The sequence below is a fragment of the Salvelinus fontinalis genome, chromosome 2 (assembly GCF_029448725.1).
Source record: "Salvelinus fontinalis isolate EN_2023a chromosome 2, ASM2944872v1, whole genome shotgun sequence".
Taxonomy (NCBI): Eukaryota; Metazoa; Chordata; class Actinopteri; order Salmoniformes; family Salmonidae; genus Salvelinus; species Salvelinus fontinalis.
This window is the reverse complement of record NC_074666.1, coordinates 85,040,329-85,062,275: the sequence shown is the minus strand read 5'-3', so window position 1 is coordinate 85,062,275 and position 21,947 is coordinate 85,040,329. Positions and strand designations below refer to the sequence as shown.

Here is a 21,947-nt window from a genome sequence, read left to right as displayed (position 1 = left end):
TTATTTTTATTTTATTGTTTTACTCTTTCTTCAACCTGGTCCAGTTTTCTCTTAAAAGAATCCGACCCTTAACATCTTCTCTTTCTTACTCCTTTTTTATTTATTTATTTTCTTACTCCGGTATGTTCAGTCTGTCCTCCCTGTGGACCTCTGAAGTTCTCTCTCCCTCTCTCTCTCTCTCTCTTTGTTATTCTTGAGGTGAAAAAACTACAAAGCTGTAGTGCATTGAGCTGTGTTTGGTGTGTTGTGTCTGATGCCTCAGAGGAGACGGCCTCCTCTCCTGACCCCAGCCAGCCACGAGTTAAAACAACTCTGAGGAAATGCAGGCCACAGGGCTAAGGCCATGACCAGCATTTCCTTCATTCAATTTTAAAAGCTTTCTGCACCCTCTCCTCCCCCCTCCAAACCCCCCTTTCACAGAAACAAATCGGAAAGCATGTTTCAAACTCTCCCTGAAAACGTACGTTGTCTATTTCAACCTTGATATTTGGTTGAAACCACTAATCAGCCTCTCATTCACTAAATAACCTTGTTTATAACCACCATCAGTGTCACGGCCGTCAACAGAAGTGGACCAAAGCGCAGCGTCGTGAGCGTACATTTTCTTTTATTATAGAAAAATTACGCCAACAAAACAACAAACGACCAAAACAACCGTGAAGCTCACGAGGGCTAAGTGCCACAAACACAAGTCAACTTCCCACACAGAAAGGAGGGAAAAGGGATACCTAAGTATGGTTCCCAATCAGAGACAACAATAAACAGCTGTCCCTGATTGAGAACCATACCTGGCCAAAACAAAGAAATACAAAACATAGAAAATAGAACATAGAATGCCCACCCAAATCACACCCTGACCAAACCCAAAATAGAGACATAAAAAGCTCTCTAAGGTCAGGGCGTGACAGTACCCCCCTCCAAAGGTGCGGACTCTGGCCGCAAAACCTGAACCTATAGGGGAGGGTCTGGGTGGGCATCTATCTGCGGTGGCGGCTCTGGTGCGGGACGTAGACCCCGCTCCACCTCTGGCTCACCCCACTTTGGTGGCGCCTCTGGTGCGGGTACCCCCGTCGCCAACCCCGGACTGGGCACCCTCGTTGCGGGCCCCGGACTGGGTACCCTCGTTGCGGGCCCCGGACTGGGCACCCTCGTTGCGGGCCCCGGACTGGGCCACTCGTTGCGGGCCCCGGACTGGGCAGCTTCGTTGCGGGCCCCGGACTGGGCACCCTCCTTGCGGGCCCCGGACTGGAGACTGCAGCTGGAGGCTCCGGACTGGAGGCCGTCGCTGGTAGCTCCGGACTGGAGGCCGTCGCTGGAAGCTCCGGACTGGAGACCATCGCTGGAGGCTCCAGACTGGAGTCCGTCGCTGGAGGCTCCGGTCTGGAGGCCGTCGTTGGAGGCTTCGTGCCATGACTCCTCATTGGAGGCTTCATGCCATGGATCATCACTGCAGGCTTCTTGCCATGGATCATCACTGGAGGCTTCGTGCCATGGATCATCACTGGAGGCTTCGTGCCATGGATCATCACTGGAGGCTTCTTGCCATGGATCATCACTGGAGGCTTCGTGCCATGGATCATCACTGGAGGCTTCGTGCCATGGATCATCACTGGAGGCTTCGTGCCATGGATCATCACTGGAGGCTTCTTGCCATGGATCATCACTGGAGGCTTCGTGCCATGGATCATCACTGGAGGCTTCTTGCCATGGATCATCACTGGAGGCTTCTTGCCATGGATCATCACTGGAGGCTTTGTGCCATGGATCATCACTGGAGGCTTTGTGCCATGGATCATCACTGGAGGCTTCGTGCCATGGATCATCACTGGAGTGAGGAGACGTATGGGCAGTCTGGTACGTGAAGCTGCCACAGGGCTCACCAGGCTGGGGAGACATACAGGAGGCCTGGTTCAGGCAGCAGGAACAAGACTCACCAGGCTGGGGAGACATACTGGAGGCTTGGGTCTTGGCGCTGGCACCGGATACACTGGGCCATGGAGGCCTCTTGGAGGTCTCGAGAGCAGAGCTGGCACAACCCGTTCTGGCTGGATGTCCACTTCCACCCGGCAAATGCGGGACGCTGGCACAGAGCACACCGGCCTGTGAATGCTCACTCGAGACACCGTGCGCATCACCCCATAACACGGTGCCTGATCAGTCACATGCTCCCCACGGTAAGCACGGGGAGTTGGCTCAGGTCTAAACTTCGACTCTGCCAATCTCCCCGTGTGCCTCCCCCCCAAAAAATGTTTTGGAGCTGCCTCTCGGGCTTCTGTGACCGGGTCTTGTCCCCTGCCATTCTCTCCTCCCCGGTCCAGCTCGTCCTCCAGGTTGGCGCACGCTGCTTGGTCCCTTGGTGGTGGGAAGTTCTGTCACGGCCGTCAACAGAAGTGGACGAAAGCGCAGCGTGGTAAGTGTACATTTAATTTTATTATAGAAAAATGACGCCAACAAAACAATAAATGACGAAAACATCCGTGAAGCTCACGAGGACTAAGTGCCACAAACACAAGTCAACTTCCCACACAGAAAGGATAGAAAATGGCTACCTAAATATGGTTCCCAATCAGAGACAACATAGAATATAGAACATAGAATGCCCACCCAAATCACACCCTGACCAAACCCAAAATAGAGACATAAAAAGCTCTCTAAGGTCAGGGCGTGACAATCAGTAAAATATCAGTTTTAACTTCTCCCTCACATGGTGCTAATTGCAGAACAGTGGGGGGATTTCAGCACCCCCTTTCACTGAACAGCTCCATAGGATTGGGGCAAGGCTGAACTGAGCTGTGAGCCTCCCGCAATGTTTTTCCTAAATACCTTTTCTAAACCAACCAGGTCTGATTGCTGAAACAATGTCTCTTTGAGGATTGTGAGTTTATTCAATTGTATTGTATTTATCCTTTTTAACCTGGGAAGTCACATTGAGATTGACATCAATGTTTAGGGGTAATAAAGACTTGGACACGGAGCTAAGTGAATTATCCTCATTGTATTTCAAGGGGTAACCTTTCAAGTGTTTGTTCCAAAGTCCTAGGGAGTTGTATTACTGCGTAACCCTCAATGTTCTGTCACTTCAATACAAGACATTTCCTTCCATTCAATGACAAATCAATCCCCATTAAACGGGAACACCGATTTTCATTGGCCATAAAATTTTGTCAGACAGTTATTGTCATGCAAAAGACTGCCGGTCTCACGGTAATTGAATGGTAATTAACATAAACACATCTAGCATCTCCAGGCCTCCACGGACACAAGCCACTGTTGCACGTCTTTGGAACATCTACATTTCAAAAAAGGAATGAATCAATTGAATATACACCATCACAATAATCCATTATTTATTTGAGTCAGGTCTAAAGAAACATGAGATGAAGAAAATGTATTTCAGAACAACAGTATATGAGTTGACCTACTGCATGTTATCTGGTTATGCTCCATGCTATAGGATGTACTGTAGGCTTGTTTATTTAGTTGACAATATATGCTTGTAAGTCCCGTGCAATTATTTTTGATTATATGATTTTATAGTAAGAAGAATATAATTGAACTTAGCTGAATAAAATAGAAAGGATATTTTTCCCTTTCGGCGCGAGTACACATACAGTATGAGAGTAAAAGTGATTATTTGAAACAGGTCCTATATAGTAGAAAGTAGCAAAAAAGCTGTTCCTTGCCTCAGACTGCATAGATGATCTCTAATCAAGTGAGTATACAGTAGGCTAGACCAATTATGTACCAAAGACATCTTAATTAAATCACAACAAAACAAAATAATTCTGCCATGCGTAATATGGGTAGACTATGTATTGTATAACAGCTCAATCATCATTTTTATTCAGTTTTTTTTCTCACCACAACAGCCCTACTCCCTCCTCCCTACTTACTTCCCAACCAAACAACTAACCAACCAACCAACCAAAGCCAACCTACTCAACTGAGATGCCTCAACTCCCACAGCTTCTCTCCTGTTCTTTAAATTCTTTCTGTCTCCCTCTCTCCGGCCTGTCTTCCTCTCTCTCTCATCTCTCTCGCATCTCTACCTCTGTGTTTGTCCTCTGTGCTGTGAACTGATCTCTCAGTGGTTTTAAAGGCTGTAGAGATTCGGTGCACTGACAACAAACTAACTGGCAGGTACTGCCGGCAGGTGCCTAAAACAAACAATCCGACTAAGCAAACCCAGAAAGCAATTTAGGTATTGTTTGCTTCTTCATATGGACAAACTCCATGACAATTATAAGACTTAACACATAGCGGTCGAATATACGCCTGACCGAGTCAGACACACACCTGGTCTTTTGTGAGTTATCTGGGTTGTGTGTTGAGTCTGTGGATGGACTCGCCCCTGTAAGATGAATTTGAGAGCCAACCGGTTATGCCATAACACTGCAATTGCTGTTTAATGATGATAAAGAGACAGAAGTGGAATGCTCTAATTGGTGACCAGTCAAGCCTAGTGGTGACAAATGTTCAGGCATCCTGGTGTGCATTGATCCGTCTCAATCTTCCATGAGAGCCCTGTCTAAACCTAGTGCAAACATCGCCAAAGCCCTCCATCAGGGGGAGGTTTACATCATGTTTCACCATGCTGGCCTGGCCCTCATCACTACACGACAACAACGGCACAACAACAAGAACATCAATAAAAGCTGAATAACAGCACTCAAGCATATTAGCCTCAATTGTTTGCTATCACTAATTCTCATGCACATCCCTGGTAAAAGCCTAGTAGATTTGTATAAGATGCAGACTCATTCAGCCTTATGTGTTACGCTAAATAAATCCGGACATCGTTTAATTGATCTCCTCTACAAAGACATTGTCCAGAGGAGGAGAACTGTGTATGCTGACTATTTTCTAATGTTGTCATTTCCCTCCATATTTATCATTCATCACTCTGAAAGATGAAAATGTCAAAAATATGACATCACTGTGGCTCAGAGATCTTTCCCCCATCAAACGGGACCCTTAATTGAATAAAACCATGAAATCAATAGCTAATAAAAGATACCAGTAAGAAACGGTGTCAGCGCATTGAGGTGCAGAAGTGCGGTTATTGACACTGAGAGAGGGCAAAAAGTGGAATACAATAACAGTAAAATGGAGTCAATGTCAATGGCACATTAACCATGGATGGCACCTCCCCATTGTCCTTTAACCCTGTCATTTTCCCTGAATAAAATCTCCCCCAGGAGGAGGCTGTCTGCCAGGAAAGACAAGAAAGTGATGGTGCCACCCCCAACCCATCCAACAGTAGATTTATGATTTGTGTTACTAGTATGTACAGTATGTACTGTTAGCTCATGTGTTGGTATTTAGCATTAGCCTTCTTAATAAACACAATACACATTTTAAATCTTTAGAGTCTTAGATGCTGGGGGAGGGGGGAGGGGTGCTAAGCTGACATTGAATTGTGTTAAGATGGTCATACTATGGATCATTTATCTATTTGATTTCGAATTTTAGGACTCCTTTAGGTACAATATAAAACAAAAATGCATTGAATAACACATTCATAAATGGCAAAAAGTACAGTCAAAATATAAATCCTAAGAAACAAGGTTTTGAAGTGTCTGTCTTAAATCTAGGAGATATTTGTGCCTATATTTGTGCCTACCCCTTTTTTGGGGGTAGGCACAAAACTACCTTCATACTTCCATGAGTTTTTTTTATCCAGTACTGGTTACCTTCAGATGAGTCCCGTGACACTTGTTCGCGAGAGTCTCTCCTTCCCATAGATTGGTCATAATAGTTTTTTTTAGGTCAAACCGTTCGAACGCTACAGATGTTTTATTGAGAAGACCGATTTGTGGGATGTCTCATGGTCTGACAAACACCGCTCTAACTCTGTCACCTTTCATCGCAGATGCGCAAGTGCAACAATGGCGGATGTGGTGGTTTGAGACACATCCAATGCCTAAACTGACGGATTCTGATGCTGATTTTGTTTGCATCAATCTACTCTAGGGTGTAAAAAGCTGTTAGTGTATTTGAGCATTATGTGTAAAAAACTGGGTAATAATTACGTTTTGTTTCCGTGTGTGTGTGTGTGTGTGTGTGTGTGTGTGTGTGTGTGTGTGTGTGTGTGTGTGTGTGTGTGTGTGTGTGTGTGTGTGTGTGTGTGTGTGTGTGTGTGTGTGTGGTGTGTGTGTGTGTGTGTGTGTGTGGATACGCCAGATAGAAAGTGTAGAAACCATATATATTTCTGTCACCTCCAGGAAAGTGCAGCACAGAGAGAGAGAGAGAGAGAGAGAGAGAGAGAGAGAGAGAGAGAGAGAGAGAGAGAGAGAGAGAGAGAGAGAGAGAGAGAGAGAGAGAGAGAGAGAGAAAGAAAGAGAGAAAGAGAGAAAGAGTGGAAGAGTGGAAGAGTGGAAGGATGGAGTGAGGAGTCAGGGTAAGAGAGCTGAAAGGGAGAGGGAGAGAGGGACAGAGAGAGAGAGAGAGAGAGAGAGAGAGAGAGAGAGAGAGAGAGAGAGAGAGAGAGAGAGAGAGAGAGAGAGAGAGAGGAGAGAGAGAGAGAGAGAGAGAGAGAGAGAGAGAGAGAGAGAGAGAGAGAGGAGAGAGAGAGAGAGAGAGAGAGAGAGTGGAAGGATGGAGTGAGGAGTCAGGGTAAGAGAGCTGAAAGGGAGAGGGAGAGAGGGACAGAGAGAGAGAGAGAGAGAGAGAGAGAGAGAGAGAGAGAGAGAGAGAGAGACTTTGACTTTTTGTCTTTCTTTATTGAAACATTCTCATTTCATTTCAAACTCGCCAACCCCCCCCTAAAATAAAAAAAACTAAATATAGCCTGTACTGCATACATGTACCATACTCACCTTTCTATCTACCACATGATACAAATCACCATACACAAAAACAATACCCTCTCCTACAACCGTATATCCAAAACATCTTCCCCAGCTGTACAGACAGCCCCCCCAACACACCATATCTCCTCAAACATCTCCACACATTTTATCATTTTATAGAACTCAAACTCAACCCTAAGGCGCGCAGAGACCATCCCATTAAACAGTAGTAAAGAGTCTGTTATCCCCCCACCTTTGACCCTGTTTCTCCTTGTTAGCCAAATAGCTAACTTTGCCTGAGCAAACAGAAAATTCAACAACACACATTTTGCTTTCTCCTTACTCGAATACCTGTATCCCATTATAAACATCCCAACAGCAAAAACCACCCCCAATCTCTCACACAGACATTCCAACTGAGACATTAATGGCATTAACCTGGTGCACACAGAAAACACATGAATCACAGTTTCTTTCATTTGACAGAAAGGACACCCCTGCCCAATTCCCGGATCAACCCGTGCCAACCAGCTGTTAGTGGCCAGGGCTCCATGAAGAACCCTCCACTGTAGGTCCCCTGACCTCTTTGGTACTGGGGGTTTGTAGAGCGCCCTCCATCTAAAACCCACCATACTCTCCACCCCACATACCCCCTGCCACTGATGTGCCTTCACTCCTGTTAGGCTTCTAATGTTCCTAACCTTAACGCAGAGGTTGTAGAGGGCTTTACCTCCCACCCCCTCAAACTCCCCCAGGCTCGGAGTGTTAAAATCTAACAAGTCCTCCAGACCCCCTTGCCAGTCCCCAGTCTCTGCCGTCACCTGCAGTGGCGGAAACGTTGGTGGCCCCTCTCCCTTTGGCCTCTCAAACACCCCCCTTACCTGCTCAGACAGTGCCTCCTGGACCTCCTCCAGGAATCTCTCCAGCAGCCTAAGAGACGTTATTCCTGTTTGTTGAGCCAAGACCTCCGGGGTTTTCCACCCCTCCTCTCCCAGCATTCTCAGGTCACCTAGCCTTTGTACACCCCCTGCCATCAGTTGCCTCTGCAGGGTGGCAGACTGAACCGATCTCAAAGGGATGGCTGGGTTGTGGAAAATAGGCTCCTCCCACACCCACTGCCCAGGCTCCACACCCCCTTCTCGTGTGGGCCTTAATAGCTGCCAGGTCCTCAGCACCGCAGAGTAAAACTCTGAGAGACCTGCTGTACTCAGCCTCTCCAGCTTCATGAGGAACAGCTGCCGGTCCAACCCTAATCCGCCAGCTCTCCTCAGCAGTGCGCATGCTGGTTCCCTCCAGCCAACATCAGTATGGTACAGCAGTCTCTGCGCCGCCTTTAGCCGGAAAGCAGCCATCCTGCTCTCCAGTTCCACCAGGCCCTGTCCTCCTTCGTGGACGGTCATGTACAACACTGCTGCCTTCAGCCAGTGATGGCCCGACCAAAAGAAGTCCACCAGCTTGCGTTGCAGGTCTGCAAGCAGACCGGCGGGGGGGTTGAGGACAGCCAGTTTATGCCACAAGGAAGATGCCACCAGGTTGTTAATTATCAGCACCCTCCCTCTATATGACACTTGGGATAGGAGCCACCTCCACCTGGCCAGTCTTGACACCACTGCCTGTGACAGCCCCTCCCAGTTCTTCCTGACCCACCTCTCTGAGCCCAGGTACACCCCCAACACTTTAAGCCCTTCACAACCCCACTGCAAACCCCCTGGAAGCAGAGGAGGAGCCCTATCCCCCCATGCCCCACATAACAGAGCTTTGCTCTTTCCCCAGTTTACCTTAGCTGATGAAGCTCCCTCGTACACCTTCAGACTGGTCTCTAGTTCCTGCATATCTTGCCCATCCCTGACCATCACAGAAACATCATCTGCATATGCTGAGACTGCTATTCCTGTCACCACACCCATGCCTGTCCAGCACACTCCCTGCAATCTCCTGCGTAGCAGTCCTAAAAAAGGCTCAATGGCTAGTGTGTATAGCTGCCCAGATAGAGGGCATCCTTGTCTAATGCCCCGTCTCACCCAGACTGGCCTACTGAGCCCCCCTCCCACCTTAACCATACATGACGCCCCAGCATACAACAGCTTCACACAGGTCACAAAACTCTTCCCAAACCCAAACACAGACATCACATTAAACAGATACTCATGATCCACTCTATCAAAGGCCTTCTCTTGATCTAAAGAGACCAGTCCAAAATTCACATTAGAACCTCTCGACAAGTCCAACATGTCCCTAATCAAGAACAAGTTGTCCGTGATTGAGCGTCCCGGTACACAATATGTCTGGTCCTTGTGTATTATAGAGTCCAGATGGGACTTCAGTCTGTTAGAGAGGACCTTGGCAAAAATCTTGTAGTCCGCACAGAGTAATGCCACAGGCCTCCAGTTCTTAAGTTCACACAAGTCCCCTTTTTTGGGCAGGAGAGTCAGAGCCGCCCGACGGCAGCTCATCGGCAACTCTCCTACCCCGATGCACTCACGCAAGACGCAAAAGAAGTCCTGTCCAATTATTCCCCAGAATTTTTTGTAAAACTCCACTGGAAGTCCATCGACCCCCGGTGCACGACCGGGGGACATCTGGGTTACGGCCTCTGCCAGTTCATGTGACAACAGAGGAATGTCCATTTCATCCCTCTGTGCCCGAGAGAGCTTAGGGAGTCCTGCGAACAAGACCTGAGCACACATAGGATCACACATTTCTGCCCTATACAATTCAGTATAAAACTCCACAGTCCGCTCCCGCATCTCCCCCACCACAGAGGTCACCCGCCCATCAGAGAGCCGTAAACAATGCATACCCTTGGCTTCACTGCTCTGTCTTTCCAAACCAAAGAAGAAGGAGCTGGGAGCATCCATCTCCTTGAGCATGGAGAACCTAGCTCTTACAAGTGCTCCCTTTGCTTTAACCTGGAAAAAACTGCCCAGGTCCCTACGTAATTCGGCTAAATTAGCCTGGAGGCCTACATTGCCTTGCCCCACCATCTCTACCTCCATCTCACTAATACACCGCTCTAGTTCCCCCAATACTCTCCTAGCCTCTGAGGATGAGAGAGCTGTGTACTGTTGACAGAAAAGCCGAATTTGCACTTTCCCCACATCCCACCATTGACCCAGAGACTCATACTCCTCTCTTCGCTGCCCCCACCTTTCCCAAAAAGTCTGGAAACCTGAGCAAAAAGTGGCATCTTGTAAGAGCTTTACATTGAACTTCCAGTAAGATGCCTGCCGGGGCCCTGGTGAAATAGACAGCCGAGCCATGGTTATGTGATGATCCGAAAACCCCACCGGGAGAATGGTAGCGCCCAGCAGCCTATTGCTCTGATTCCTGGACATGTAAAACCTATCAAGTCGGGCTGCACTCACCCTAGCCCCAAAAACCTTCACCCATGTATACTGTCTTGTGTTGGGATGTTTAGTTCTCCAAACCTCCACTAGGTCAAACTGATTAATGATGTCCCTTAACACCCCCACTGACACTGAATGAGGCTCTCTCCCCATTTCTATCTGTTGTAAAATCCATTGTACAGTTCCAGTCACCTCCGATCACCAGCGTCTCCTCAGGCGCTACTTGTGAGAGTTCCTGTCTAAGACTCCCAAATAGAACCACTCTTTCTCTCCCTGTGTTAGGCGCATACACATTTATAAAAACAAAACCCATGCTGTTAATTTCTGCTTTAACAACAAGCAACCTGCCCTTACACACCTCCTTTGAGGAGCAAATTTTTACAGACAGACCCGGTGCAAAAAGGACTGCCACCCCTGCACTAAGATTTGTCCCATGGCTCAACACACTTGCCCCTTTCCACCAGAGCCCCCAATCAACTTCATTCACCACATCACTATGCGTCTCCTGCAGAAACAACACATGTACTTTTTTTTGTTTTACATATTCACCCAACACACTCCTCTTTCCCGCATCTCTGGCGCCATTTATATTAAGCGAGCCTACCCGAAGAGTCTCCATAAGAAGTGGGAGAAAAGCCAGCAGAGAAATAGACCAATAGCAAAGCTCAAAAAGCCCCAGTGTCAGAAAGAAATTAAACATTTAAACAGTGTCTGAAGGTAAACCTTTACGCACTGTTGTGACCCACTTCCTCAACCTAAACCGTTTCCTGGGTGAGAGGACACCATGCCCCTCATTTCTCATAGCATGTTGTACTGATCTTACAAACTTTTTAGGATCAGGAAAAAAAGCCTCAAGATTAACTTTTTTCCCCTTAGTCTCATTCAGGAATCTTGTCAGTTCTCTCAACGTGTACTTAGACCCCTCTGGTTGACTGGCTGTCAGCTCCGGGCCAATTGAAGAGGAGTCTGAAAAAAATAACTCCTCATCCTCTTCCTCAGACTCACTTTCCTCCTCTTCTCTATCTCCCACCCTGACCACCTGCTCTTTCTCTCTGGTTAGGGCCTCACCCACAGCAACAGGCAACATTTCCATGGTGCCTTTGTCCACACCCTTTTTCCTTTTCCGCTTGACACCCTCCTCCTCCCCCCCTAATCTCTTACACTTCCCCACTATACTCTCCTCATCCACGAGAATAACCTGACTAGACCCAGTATCATCTACACCACCCTCCATAGCATGACTAGGCCCAGCATCATCTACACCACCCTCCATAGCATGACTGGGGCCAGCCTCAGCTACCCCACCATCCATAGCCTGACTAGACTCAGCCTCTGCTATACCACCATCCATATCCTGCCTAGACCCAGCACCCTTTACACCACCCTCCATAGCATAACTAGGCACAGCCTCAGCTACCCCACCATCTCTAGCCTGACTAGACCCTGCCTCTGCTTCCCCACCATCTCTAGCCTGACTAGACCCAGCCTCCACTATCCCACCATCTCTAGCCTTACTAGGCCCAGCCTCATCTACACCACCATCTCTAGCCTGACTAGGCCCAGCCTCTGCTGTCTGCATCTCCTTACCCCCTGCACTTTGACCTCGATTTCCCCCACTGGCGCTTGTACCCTCACCTTGTTTATGGCCTTTATGTGGGCACGCAAAACTCTTGTGCCCCAAATCCCCACATTCAAAACACCGTAGACTATCTGTGCTGGCAAAACCTACATAGAGCCCCTCCCCATGTCTCACTTTAAAGTGCACATTTAGCTGTTGCTCGTTGTTGTTCAGAAACATAAACACTTGCCTCCGGAACGAAACAACGTGCTTAACGGCATCTGCCTGAAATCCTGCTGACAGTACACGGAAACCGCTAGCAAACTTACCAAAACGACTCAGCTCTTTCCTAATTTGATCATCCGTAATAAACGGAGGCAAATTTGCCACTACAACTCTTGTTGAAGGGGTAGAGAGAGGTGAAATTGACACCAACACATCCCTTACAAATATTCCGCTAGCAATTAGCCTACCAACCAAATTAGCCCTTTTCATGAACACAACCACAGCTTTGTTCATTCTAGAAGCAGAATGTATAAACTCAGCTCCTACCTGTTCACCGACCGCGAGCAGAACCTCCTCCACCTTAATTCCGTTCTCAGGAACACACCTGAATCCATGCTGTATCGACAGCGTCTCCTCCGCGCCCGGCTGAGAAGCCATCGCGCACACCACACCTTCCAAACCCCAGGAAAGTTACTCTGTCCTCTTCCACCATAACTTTGAAAAAAAACTTTGGATACCGCTAAAACAAATATTGCATTAACCCTCCACCATAGAAAATAACATTTAAGAAAATAATCAAGAAAGTTAGTTAGGATAGAGCCCTCCACACCAAACACTCAAACTCCAAAAACACCCAGCATGCACTGCGAGAGAGAGAGAGAGAGAGAGAGAGAGAGAGAGAGAGAGAGAGAGAGAGAGAGAGAGAGAGAGAGAAAGTGGAAGGAAGGAAGGAGTGAGGAGTCAGGGTAAGAGAGCTGAAAGGTAGAGGGAGAGAGGGACAGAGAGAGAGAGAGAGAGAGAGAGAGAGAGAGAGAGGGAGAGAGTGGAAGGATGGAGTGAGGAGTCAGGGTAAGAGAGCTGAAAGGGAGAGGGAGAGAGAGAGAGAGAGAGAGAGAGAGAGAGAGAGAGAGAGAGAGAGAGAGAGAGAGAGAGAGAGAGAGAGAGAGAGAGAGAGAGAGAGGGAGAGAGTGGAAGGATGGAGTGAGGAGTCAGGGTAAGAGAGCTGAAAGGGAGAGGAGTCAGGGTAAGAGAGCTGAAAGGGAGAGGGAGGGAGAGTGTGTTGGCTCCTCACTGGCTCAGAGGGAGTGTAGTGTGGTAGAAAGTAATGTGATGTGATGAGAGCCATTCTGAGTGAGACAGAGAGGGAGAGGGGACAGTGTGGGGCTCCCTCCTCCCCCTACTCGTAACCACGCCAACCAGAGGAGGGGAGGAGGAGAGGGGAGGAGGAGTGGGGTGTGTGTGTGTGTGTGTGGGGGGAGGCTTGCCATATAAAAAGCCAAGCCTGAGAATCCGTCACCACAAACACACCACACGCACGCACACGGACTCTATGACTACTCTCTCCGTCTCTCTTTCTCACACTCACTCTCTCTGTTTCGTCCTCTTACCATTCCTCTTGTTTCTCTCCAACACTCCTCCTCCTGAGTGTTCCTTCCGTTGCATCCTCTTTCTTTCTCCTTTTTCCCGCCAAGAGTTTGGGACTAAATTCTGTATGTCGGCTCGTGTATGTGTGTGCTCCCTATGTGCGTCAGTGTGCACGTTGGTGAGCGAGAGTGTACGGGAACTACCTCCGTGTGAGTGAAAGCAGTGAGGCGTATCAGTGAGTGTATGTGGGTCTCTCTCTTACACTCACACACTCGCCGCTCCTCCTCCTACTCTTCTTGGGATCCCCGTGTCCCTTTCCTCGGTGGCAGGCTCCCCACACCCAGCAGTCACCATTTCCGCCCCAGGGAGAGCCACGCTGGCAGCACAGCCCCTTCCCCGACTCAGCATCGGGAGGAAGACCCTGGTGGCGGCTGCCGTCGGGGTCATGCTGGTCCTGGTGCTGGTGGTCCTCATCCCCGTCCTGGTCAGCTCCGTGGGCACCGACACCAGCCACTTTGAAATGCTGGGTACCTGCCGCATGGTGTGCGACCCCTACCTGAACAAGGGCACCACGGCCAGCAGCACCAGCTCCAGTGGCATCCAAGCGGAGGCCGAGGCCCTCAGCGACAACAGCAACATGCCCTCCACGCTGGTGCAGGGCCCCCAGGGCAAGCAAGGCAGGCAAGGTAAACCTGGACTCCCGGGACCGCCTGGAGAGCCAGGGCCACCGGGGCCAGTGGGACCCCCTGGAGACCGAGGGTCTGGAGGGAGGACTGGGATTTTGGGGTTGGGGGGGAACGGAGCTATCAGCACGGCCACCTACAGCACAGTGCCCCGGGTGGCCTTTTACGCAGGGCTTAAGAACCCCCATGAAGGCTATGAGATCCTTAAGTTTGACGACGTGGTCACCAACTTGGGAAACAACTACGACGGCATCTCGGGCAAGTTCATCTGCAGCATCCCTGGCACCTACTTCTTCATCTACCATGTGCTGATGAGAGGAGGGGATGGGACCAGCATGTGGGCAGACCTCTGCAAAAACGAACAGGTGAGTCAATTCACTTCTCCAAGTTTCTGTCTGTCTTATACTGCTCAGTCACTCAGCATAGAGGGATCTCATACGTTCTACCACTCATTGCTTACTGCTCTTTTTAATTAGCACTCCAGTGGTTTCTCTGCTACAGTCTCAGGTCCCTTCTAAATTACAGATATCTCACCTTGTCCAGATACTCTGTTGTGCTCTCTCTCCCTCCCCCTCTCTCTTTCTATCGCTGGGTGTCACCTGATGTCCCTGTGGTAACTTTGTTGGTGGACATGTAATCGGAGCTTCACAATCAAATTGCCCTGAAACCGCGTTATATTACAGAGGCTCTATTTCCGAGGAAACGGAAGGCTGGTGGGTAGCGGAAGCATCTGTCGTGCGCTCCCAAACCCCCCCTGAGCGAGCAGATGACGGTCACACAGCTGTGGCACCAAACGCGCCCAGAGAGAATGATATGTAATCTGGCGCGCGTTGCATAAATACACACTGACATTGTCCGCATCCCTCAAATCAAAGTACAGACAGTTTCCCCATAAGTCAAATTTGAGAAGTTTGCCATATAATACTGGTGTAATTGTTTATTTAACTTGGAATGTAAAGAAGGTGAGAAAGGTGTATGTGCCTGACTTATGGAAGCATCTATTTGTCAGTTAGGACTAGCGCTATTGACTGAGATTTTTACGCAATTGTAACAAATCATTTATCTTTTCAGAAATAAGATATTAACCTGTCATTTCGGATCGTATTACTTTCGCATTTCTGCTTGTGTAGATTAAATTGATTAGACAGGGAAAATAGATGAAATAAGTGGAGTCACAGGAGTGCGCACTATAGCAGATGCAGCTTTTAGTCAGCCGATATATATTTGAAGAATCAAAAAAATTCCCAGACTGTTCGTACCATTATTATTATTATTATTGCGAAAAGTTTAATTGTGAACCAAGAACGGTCTGCTTCTCTGTGCTCGATACATCTGTGAACTGCAGCAAGTCAGCAAGTGATGCGTTCAGACACAAATTACATTGTGCTACATTTAACTGTCGAGTTCACATATTTAATTACATGTAATCTAACGTTGTACTCCTGGAGAGACTCAACAAGACCGCAATTATCCAAACGTCTCGTGCGTAAAACAAGAGGATGACAGCAAGCCTACTTATCCGTCACAGTGTGAACAGACTGGAAAATGTAAGTGTTGCTTATTATGTCGGGTGTATATGGTTGATAAAACAAGGGAATATTTGCGTGACATTCGCTTGAAATAAATATAATTTGCATGATGTTTTCTCATTTTTTATTTTTTACGCATCACTTGACGGGTCTGGAAAATGATTTCTTGCGCCCTGGGGGTGCTCTCAGGTACTCGAGTGTGCGAGACTCGAGAACTTTCTCGTCCAGCAAAGGCGGCAACATCTAAAGCGCAGGAGAGTATAAGAGAAATATATATATTGTTACCATCAAGTCATTTGCAATATGCATCGAGGCAATCATAAATTATACAACAGCTTTAGCGCGCATCAAATATTTTGTGATTGAATATCCTCTTATTATCTGTTAATGACCCCTTGCGTATAGGGTAAAGGTCACATCACGCTTTTACATTAAATATTACAGCTCCATTAGCCCATAGTGTATCATCAAAATCCTCACAATTATCTTTCATTAAGCCCCATGCAATGTTTTTCAATACCCTAACAGCATGGTCTCCAACATATTGCTTTGTCAATTAGACTTACTTTGTTAGTTACTTTGTTGTTGTTTATTAGAGTTACTTTGTTTAATGTTAATTAGGCTACGTTTATTTATTTTTTGTAGGAGGTTTAAACTTTGTCTCCCAGTGTTTCTGCAGAACATTTTATTATAAACGTAAAGTATATCTGTTTTAATTATTACCCTGATATTACAGCACTTAAGTGGTTTACATGATATTTTATAATGGAATAAAACCTTAATATGTAGTTTACACACGTACTGTAAATGTATTTGTCATAATGACTGAATACAACTTGTCCTGGTCGGCCAGTGTCAAAATGTTTAAGGTGGACTTCATCTGTAAGGTTACCTTATAGGACTACTGCTAACGCAGAGGTTGGGGTTTTGGGGGTTGAGAGCAACACAACATCATGCCATTTCTGTTGAGCACACGCTTCCCTGCTATATTTTATGCTTGTACTCTTAATATAGTCGATTATTTCACAATTTACAGTCGGTTGCAATCTGATTCACGAGCACGCGACCCCCGCCTCCGACTCAAGACTTATGTGGACTTGTTTGCAGCTATATTTTACATTTAGATGGGGATCTCCAAAGAGTCATCTGTTGTCAGTATAGGTCAGAGAGAGAACGCCCTCATTCTTAAAAAAAAAAGAGCGAGGGAACACTTTCTTTCATTAAAGGCATATAGATTTCTAGCAACTATAAAACACAATCTCAATTTAAATCTATGTAGGCCTGAGGGTATGTCTGGCAGCATATCTTACAGCCTCCAGGTTATTCATCGAATGTAAAACTTGTTGTTGTCAAATATAGGATAGGAAACAGATATATTTATAAAGTCTTTTTTTTTTGGGTGCAATGTTCTTCGCATGTTGCCATAGAGAAATATCTTTCCCATGGTCACAGAGGGGTTGTTTTAATTGGTTAATTCTATTGTCAAACCACTTGAATTGGCCGTTGCTTACTTTTACAATTACAGGGAAAATATGACTGAAATGGAAGGAAACGATACAGGTACATTGAGTGTACAAATCATTAAGGACATCTGCTCTTTCCACAACATAGACTGACCAGGTGAATCCAGATGAAAGATATGATCCCTTATTGATGTTACTTGTTAAATCCACTTCAACCAGTGTAGATGAAGGGGAGGAGACGGGTTAAAGAAGGATTTTTAAGCCCTGAGACAATTGAGACATGGCTTGTGTGTGTGTGCCATTCAGAGGGGGAATTGGCAAGATAAAGTATTAAATCAAATCCAATTTTATTGGTCACATACACATGGTTAGCAGATGTCATTACCAGCGTAGCGAAATGCTTGTGCTTCTAGTTCCGACAGTGCAGCACTATCTAAATTGTAATCTAACAATTCCACAACAACTACCTAATACACACAAATACATATGAGATGAGTAATGCAATATATGTAAACATTATTATTAAAGTGGTGTTATTAAAGTGCCTTTGAACAGGGCATGGTAGTAGGTGCCAGGCGCACCGGTTTGTGTCAAGAACTGCAACGCTGCTAGGTTTTCACGCTCAACAGTTTCCCGTGTGTATCAGGAATTGTCTTCCACCCAAAGGACATCCAGCCAACTTGACACAACTGTGGAAGCATTGGAGTCAACATGGGCCAGCATCCCTGTGGAACGCTATCGACACCTTGTAGAGTCCATGACCCAATAAATTGAGGCTGTTCTGAGGGAAAATTATTCTATATTAGCAAGGTGTCCATAATGTTTTGTACACTGAGTATGTAATTGTAAAGAGTGCTGGGTCTGGTCTCTGTGACCAGTGAGGTCAGAGTTCTCCATCATCCACTAATATTGTGACATGAAGGCACTGTTACCAGAGCAACCAGGCAATTTTTCAGAAAGATAAATATAATTTCCGAGGCATATCTGTTGGCGGTTCAGTGTGGTGTTTTTGATCTTGTGTCTGTTGGACAGATACTGAGAGTGTGTCCTCGTGGGGAAGGCCTATTGTCCACGGCTGCTTTTGACATATCACCCCTGAGGCACCTGGAGGCTTCAGGCATGCCATGGAATACTAATGTAACATTGTAGGAAGATAATGCATGTGAGGGGTTCAACATAAAGGTTGGGGTAAATGTCAGTAACAATCTATCTGATGTACTGTACATTTTGTGTAATAGCTTTTATAGACTAGGCTACTTTCTATTGCCATTCACAATTGTGTTTTGGTGTGCTGGTGATATATCCATTTGAATGAAAACGTGATAAGATCACTGGACTGGACTAAAAAGTGATGAATTAAGTGAAATCCATTTCTGCCATGTTAAACAGTGTCGACATGATAAGCATGGAGGGCAAGAAATCAAATAGACCAGAAAAGGTATCAGTGCTTGCTACTGACACAGCTCTTTGCAGACATTTTGCAAGTCTCACTATGGTTCCCTGAGTTCAACTCCTTTGACCTATCCAAGCTGACAAACTTCTCACCCAGCAAACCCAAGGAGAGGGCAGGTGGCGGCTACATGAAGGGCCTCTCCTCTATATATACTGTCTCAGTCCACCATAATGTTTATGGGGGGTTGGTGTAAAAGTGTTGATACATAATAGGCGAAGGCGAACATATGTTCCTATAATGCACCTTCTGTTCCCGCTTCATTGTGTTCCTAAGAGGAGGGAGGGGAGGCACTTAAGTTAGACACAGGCAACGCACATCTCCAGAGACTGGGGCAATGTTCATAAAGTGGTAACTGCCTGGCTAATGAAACATGTCTCCCTCCCTTTCCCTTTCAGCTCTCTTACCCTAACTCCTCACTCCTTCCTTCCACTTTTGATTCTCTCTCTCTCTCTCTCTCTCTCTCTCTCTCTCTCTCTCTCTCTCTCTCTCTCTCTCTCTCTCTCTCGCTCTCTCACCCTCTCTCTCTCTGAGCATAGCTTAAAGCGTGATGTAGCTTACAATCACTATAACAAGAAAATCTTGCTAGAAAGGTTTATCTGTGTGAGTCTGTGGGTCTGGTGTGGGTCTGTCTGTGGGTCTGTCTGTGGGTTTGTCTGTGGGTCTGGTGTGGGTCTGTCTGTGGGTCTGTCTGTGGGTCTGTCTGTGGGTCTGGTGTGGAGGTGAGACCCCAGTGTGTCTGTCTGTGTAAATTACAGTGAATGGTTATAAATGTGGGGTAACTCGTGCTGTGTCATTGATGAAGTGGCCATAGGAAGGCTGATGGTCCTAGAGCAGGGCTGTCTGGGCCGGAGCATTCATCTGCTCATTTAAGGCCGAGAGAAGCTGTGTAGGGACTAGGAGGCTGGGGAGGACTGGGAATAGCAGACAATGCCAGTATTCTATCATCCTTTGGCCTTGGTGCATCATGAAACTGCAGGTTCTCAGGCTCTAGCACTGCAGTTGTTCTGCACCCTGTATCATCTCCACCCCGGAGCCTTGCTGTTCTTATCTCCCTCTCCTTCTTCCCTCTCCCTCTTTTGGTTCTGTGGGTTGCATTAGGAGAGTGTCAACATTGTCCCCAGCACCTTGACACATTTCAAGCTACACCAAAGAGTTAGCTCCTCTTGGTAAGCAGGCAAATAGGATTCTATTTTCAGACTGGTGCACTTCATCTGCTCTCCAAGTTCCCTCTCCACTCCTCTCCTCTCTCCTTGGCTTCTTTTTCCTGACGTTCTTTTACTCGCTTGACAACTATCTCCAACCAATCCCAATCTTCTCAGACGGATGTGTCAGAGTCTCGATTCCCTGAGTTGGAGACACCCTGGGAGACGAGGCAATGACAATAAAGACAAATCCATTGCCACGCTACTACAAATGGAGAGGAAAAAAATGAAAATAGGGAGGCGGAGAAAAGAGAGTTTTGTCATGCCAAAGAGCCTTTTTAATCGTAGTTTAGAACCTTGAACCAGATCCAGGATGTGTTTGTGCTCCTCCTCGGTTCCCGTCTTTAATATTGTTATTAATCCGCAGAACCGTTTCGGAGTTAATTAAAAGCAATGACGTGAGCGTCACTCTCTCAGGAGGGCCCTGTGTGAATAATCACTCTCTCCTTCTTTAATAAGCTCCAGCGTCCTCCGAGCAGCGCATATGGCTCTTCCCCAACAATTACTGCTCCCTGCTTCCCACCACGCAGGCGCACATGCAAAAACACACACCTGCCCCCCCTCACTGTGTACTGCCCTCTACAACTCCTCAGCTCTGTTCGAGCCATCCAAGGTGACCTCCAGAAGTACACCATTTATGCCCATCCCTTTATTGACAATTTAATATCAATATGTGTCTTGATTATTATCGGAGACATAAAGTTTTGCTCTTGGAGGTTAACTTCAGGAATACTGTTTTGCTTAGAAAGCAAAAACACACTTGAAAGATTCTGGCCTGTAGTATAGAAATTAGGGGAAATCTTGGCACAGTCCGTCACTGGCTCTTTTGAATTGATGTATCCAAGTAGACACACGGTGCTGTGAAGTGAAGTACTGCGATTATCTTGCCAGACTGGTTTATTTATTTGTTTATTTGGATGCCCATTAGCTTTTGCAGAGACACAAGCTATTCTTCCGGGGGCTCCACAAAAAACACAGAACATGACAAATAACAAAACACTGATACATGGATAGCATAGGACAGTCACACACATTTTTAACACAAAGATATACAAACAATATAACAACAAAAACAACAGTCCCCACCATTCAATGAGATGTCGTTTTTTAAAGGTAATTTTGTTGTTTGCTTGAGTAATTGGAGTTGGAAGGGAGTTCTATGTGATCATGGCTCTGTATAGTACTGTTTGTTGCCGTGAATTCATTTTGGACTTGGGGACTGTGAAGAGACCCTGGTGTTATGTCTTGTGGGGTACATATGGGTGTCTGAGCTGAATGTTATTTGATTATGCAGACAATCAGGACTTTTCATCACAATAATATTTCTCATAAAAACTAGAAGAGAATCAGTTAATCTCTCGTCAACCCTCAAGCAGGAAACACTGAACTGCATGTTGTTGATGTTAGTTCTGTATGTGTGATTAATGGAGAAGTTTTAATTTTTTATAACCAAATCTCTATTTTTGATGTAAAATGACATGTTATAGAAGGGAACAGATTATTTTTGATTTCACATGTTTTTTTGTTGTATAATGTTACAGATAAAGTATGGAATGACACAATTTCATGTGTTCCACATCTAACAACCTGTATCACTATACTGAGTGTTGCCGTTTGTAAAAGGACATATTTGGGTGTTTTTGGAACCTTTTTCATGTTTTTTCGGTGCCACCGTATACCACACAACAAGGACGAGGAAGTGGTTTAGTGTTTGGGGTAAGTCTTTCAAAAACATGTGAAATCACACGAAGGTGACTGGACCCTTCTATAGCATGCCATTTACATCAAAATGTTTGATTTGGTGGCAAAAAATGAAATGTATCTTTTAATGGCAAGGTGCGCTGCTCTGTTTTGTGCCAGCTGCAGCTTTGCTAGGTCTTTCTTTGCTGCATTTGACCATATTACCAGACAGTAATCAAGATAAGACAAGACCAGAGCCTGAACAACTAGTACAGTTGATTTTTGTTAATAACAGACATACCCCTCCCCATCTTCACAATAACTTGTCAATATGACTTCACCATGATAATTGACCATCTAATGTTATATCTAGGAGTTTAGCTTCCTCAAGTTGCTCAATGGTCACTACCTTTATACACAACTCCAGATGAGGTCTTAGAGAATGTTTTGAACCAAATACAATACTTTTAGTTTTAGATGTATTTAAGACCAGTTTATTACTAATCACCCATTCTGATACTGTTACTCCTTATTTAGAATTTCAGTTAGCTCACTGGCTTTGGGTGCTGATATGTTTAGTGTGGAATCGTCCGCAGAAATAGTCATTCTAGCTTTGTGTAAGACCAGTGGCATATCATTTGAAAAAATTGA

General features: G+C 46.2%; 1 protein-coding gene across 1 annotated transcript in view; it reads left to right on the top strand.

Moving 5' to 3' along the window:
* Positions 1-13,522: 13,522 nt before the first annotated feature.
* LOC129829816 (C1q-related factor-like) overlaps positions 13,523-21,947 on the top strand; it is a 31,356-nt gene continuing 22,931 nt past the window's right edge. Inside the window, exon 1 of the mRNA XM_055891756.1 lies at positions 13,523-14,334. Coding sequence (XP_055747731.1) covers positions 13,732-14,334 — 603 coding nt within the window. The 5' untranslated portion in view covers positions 13,523-13,731. The remainder of the gene's footprint in view (positions 14,335-21,947) is intronic.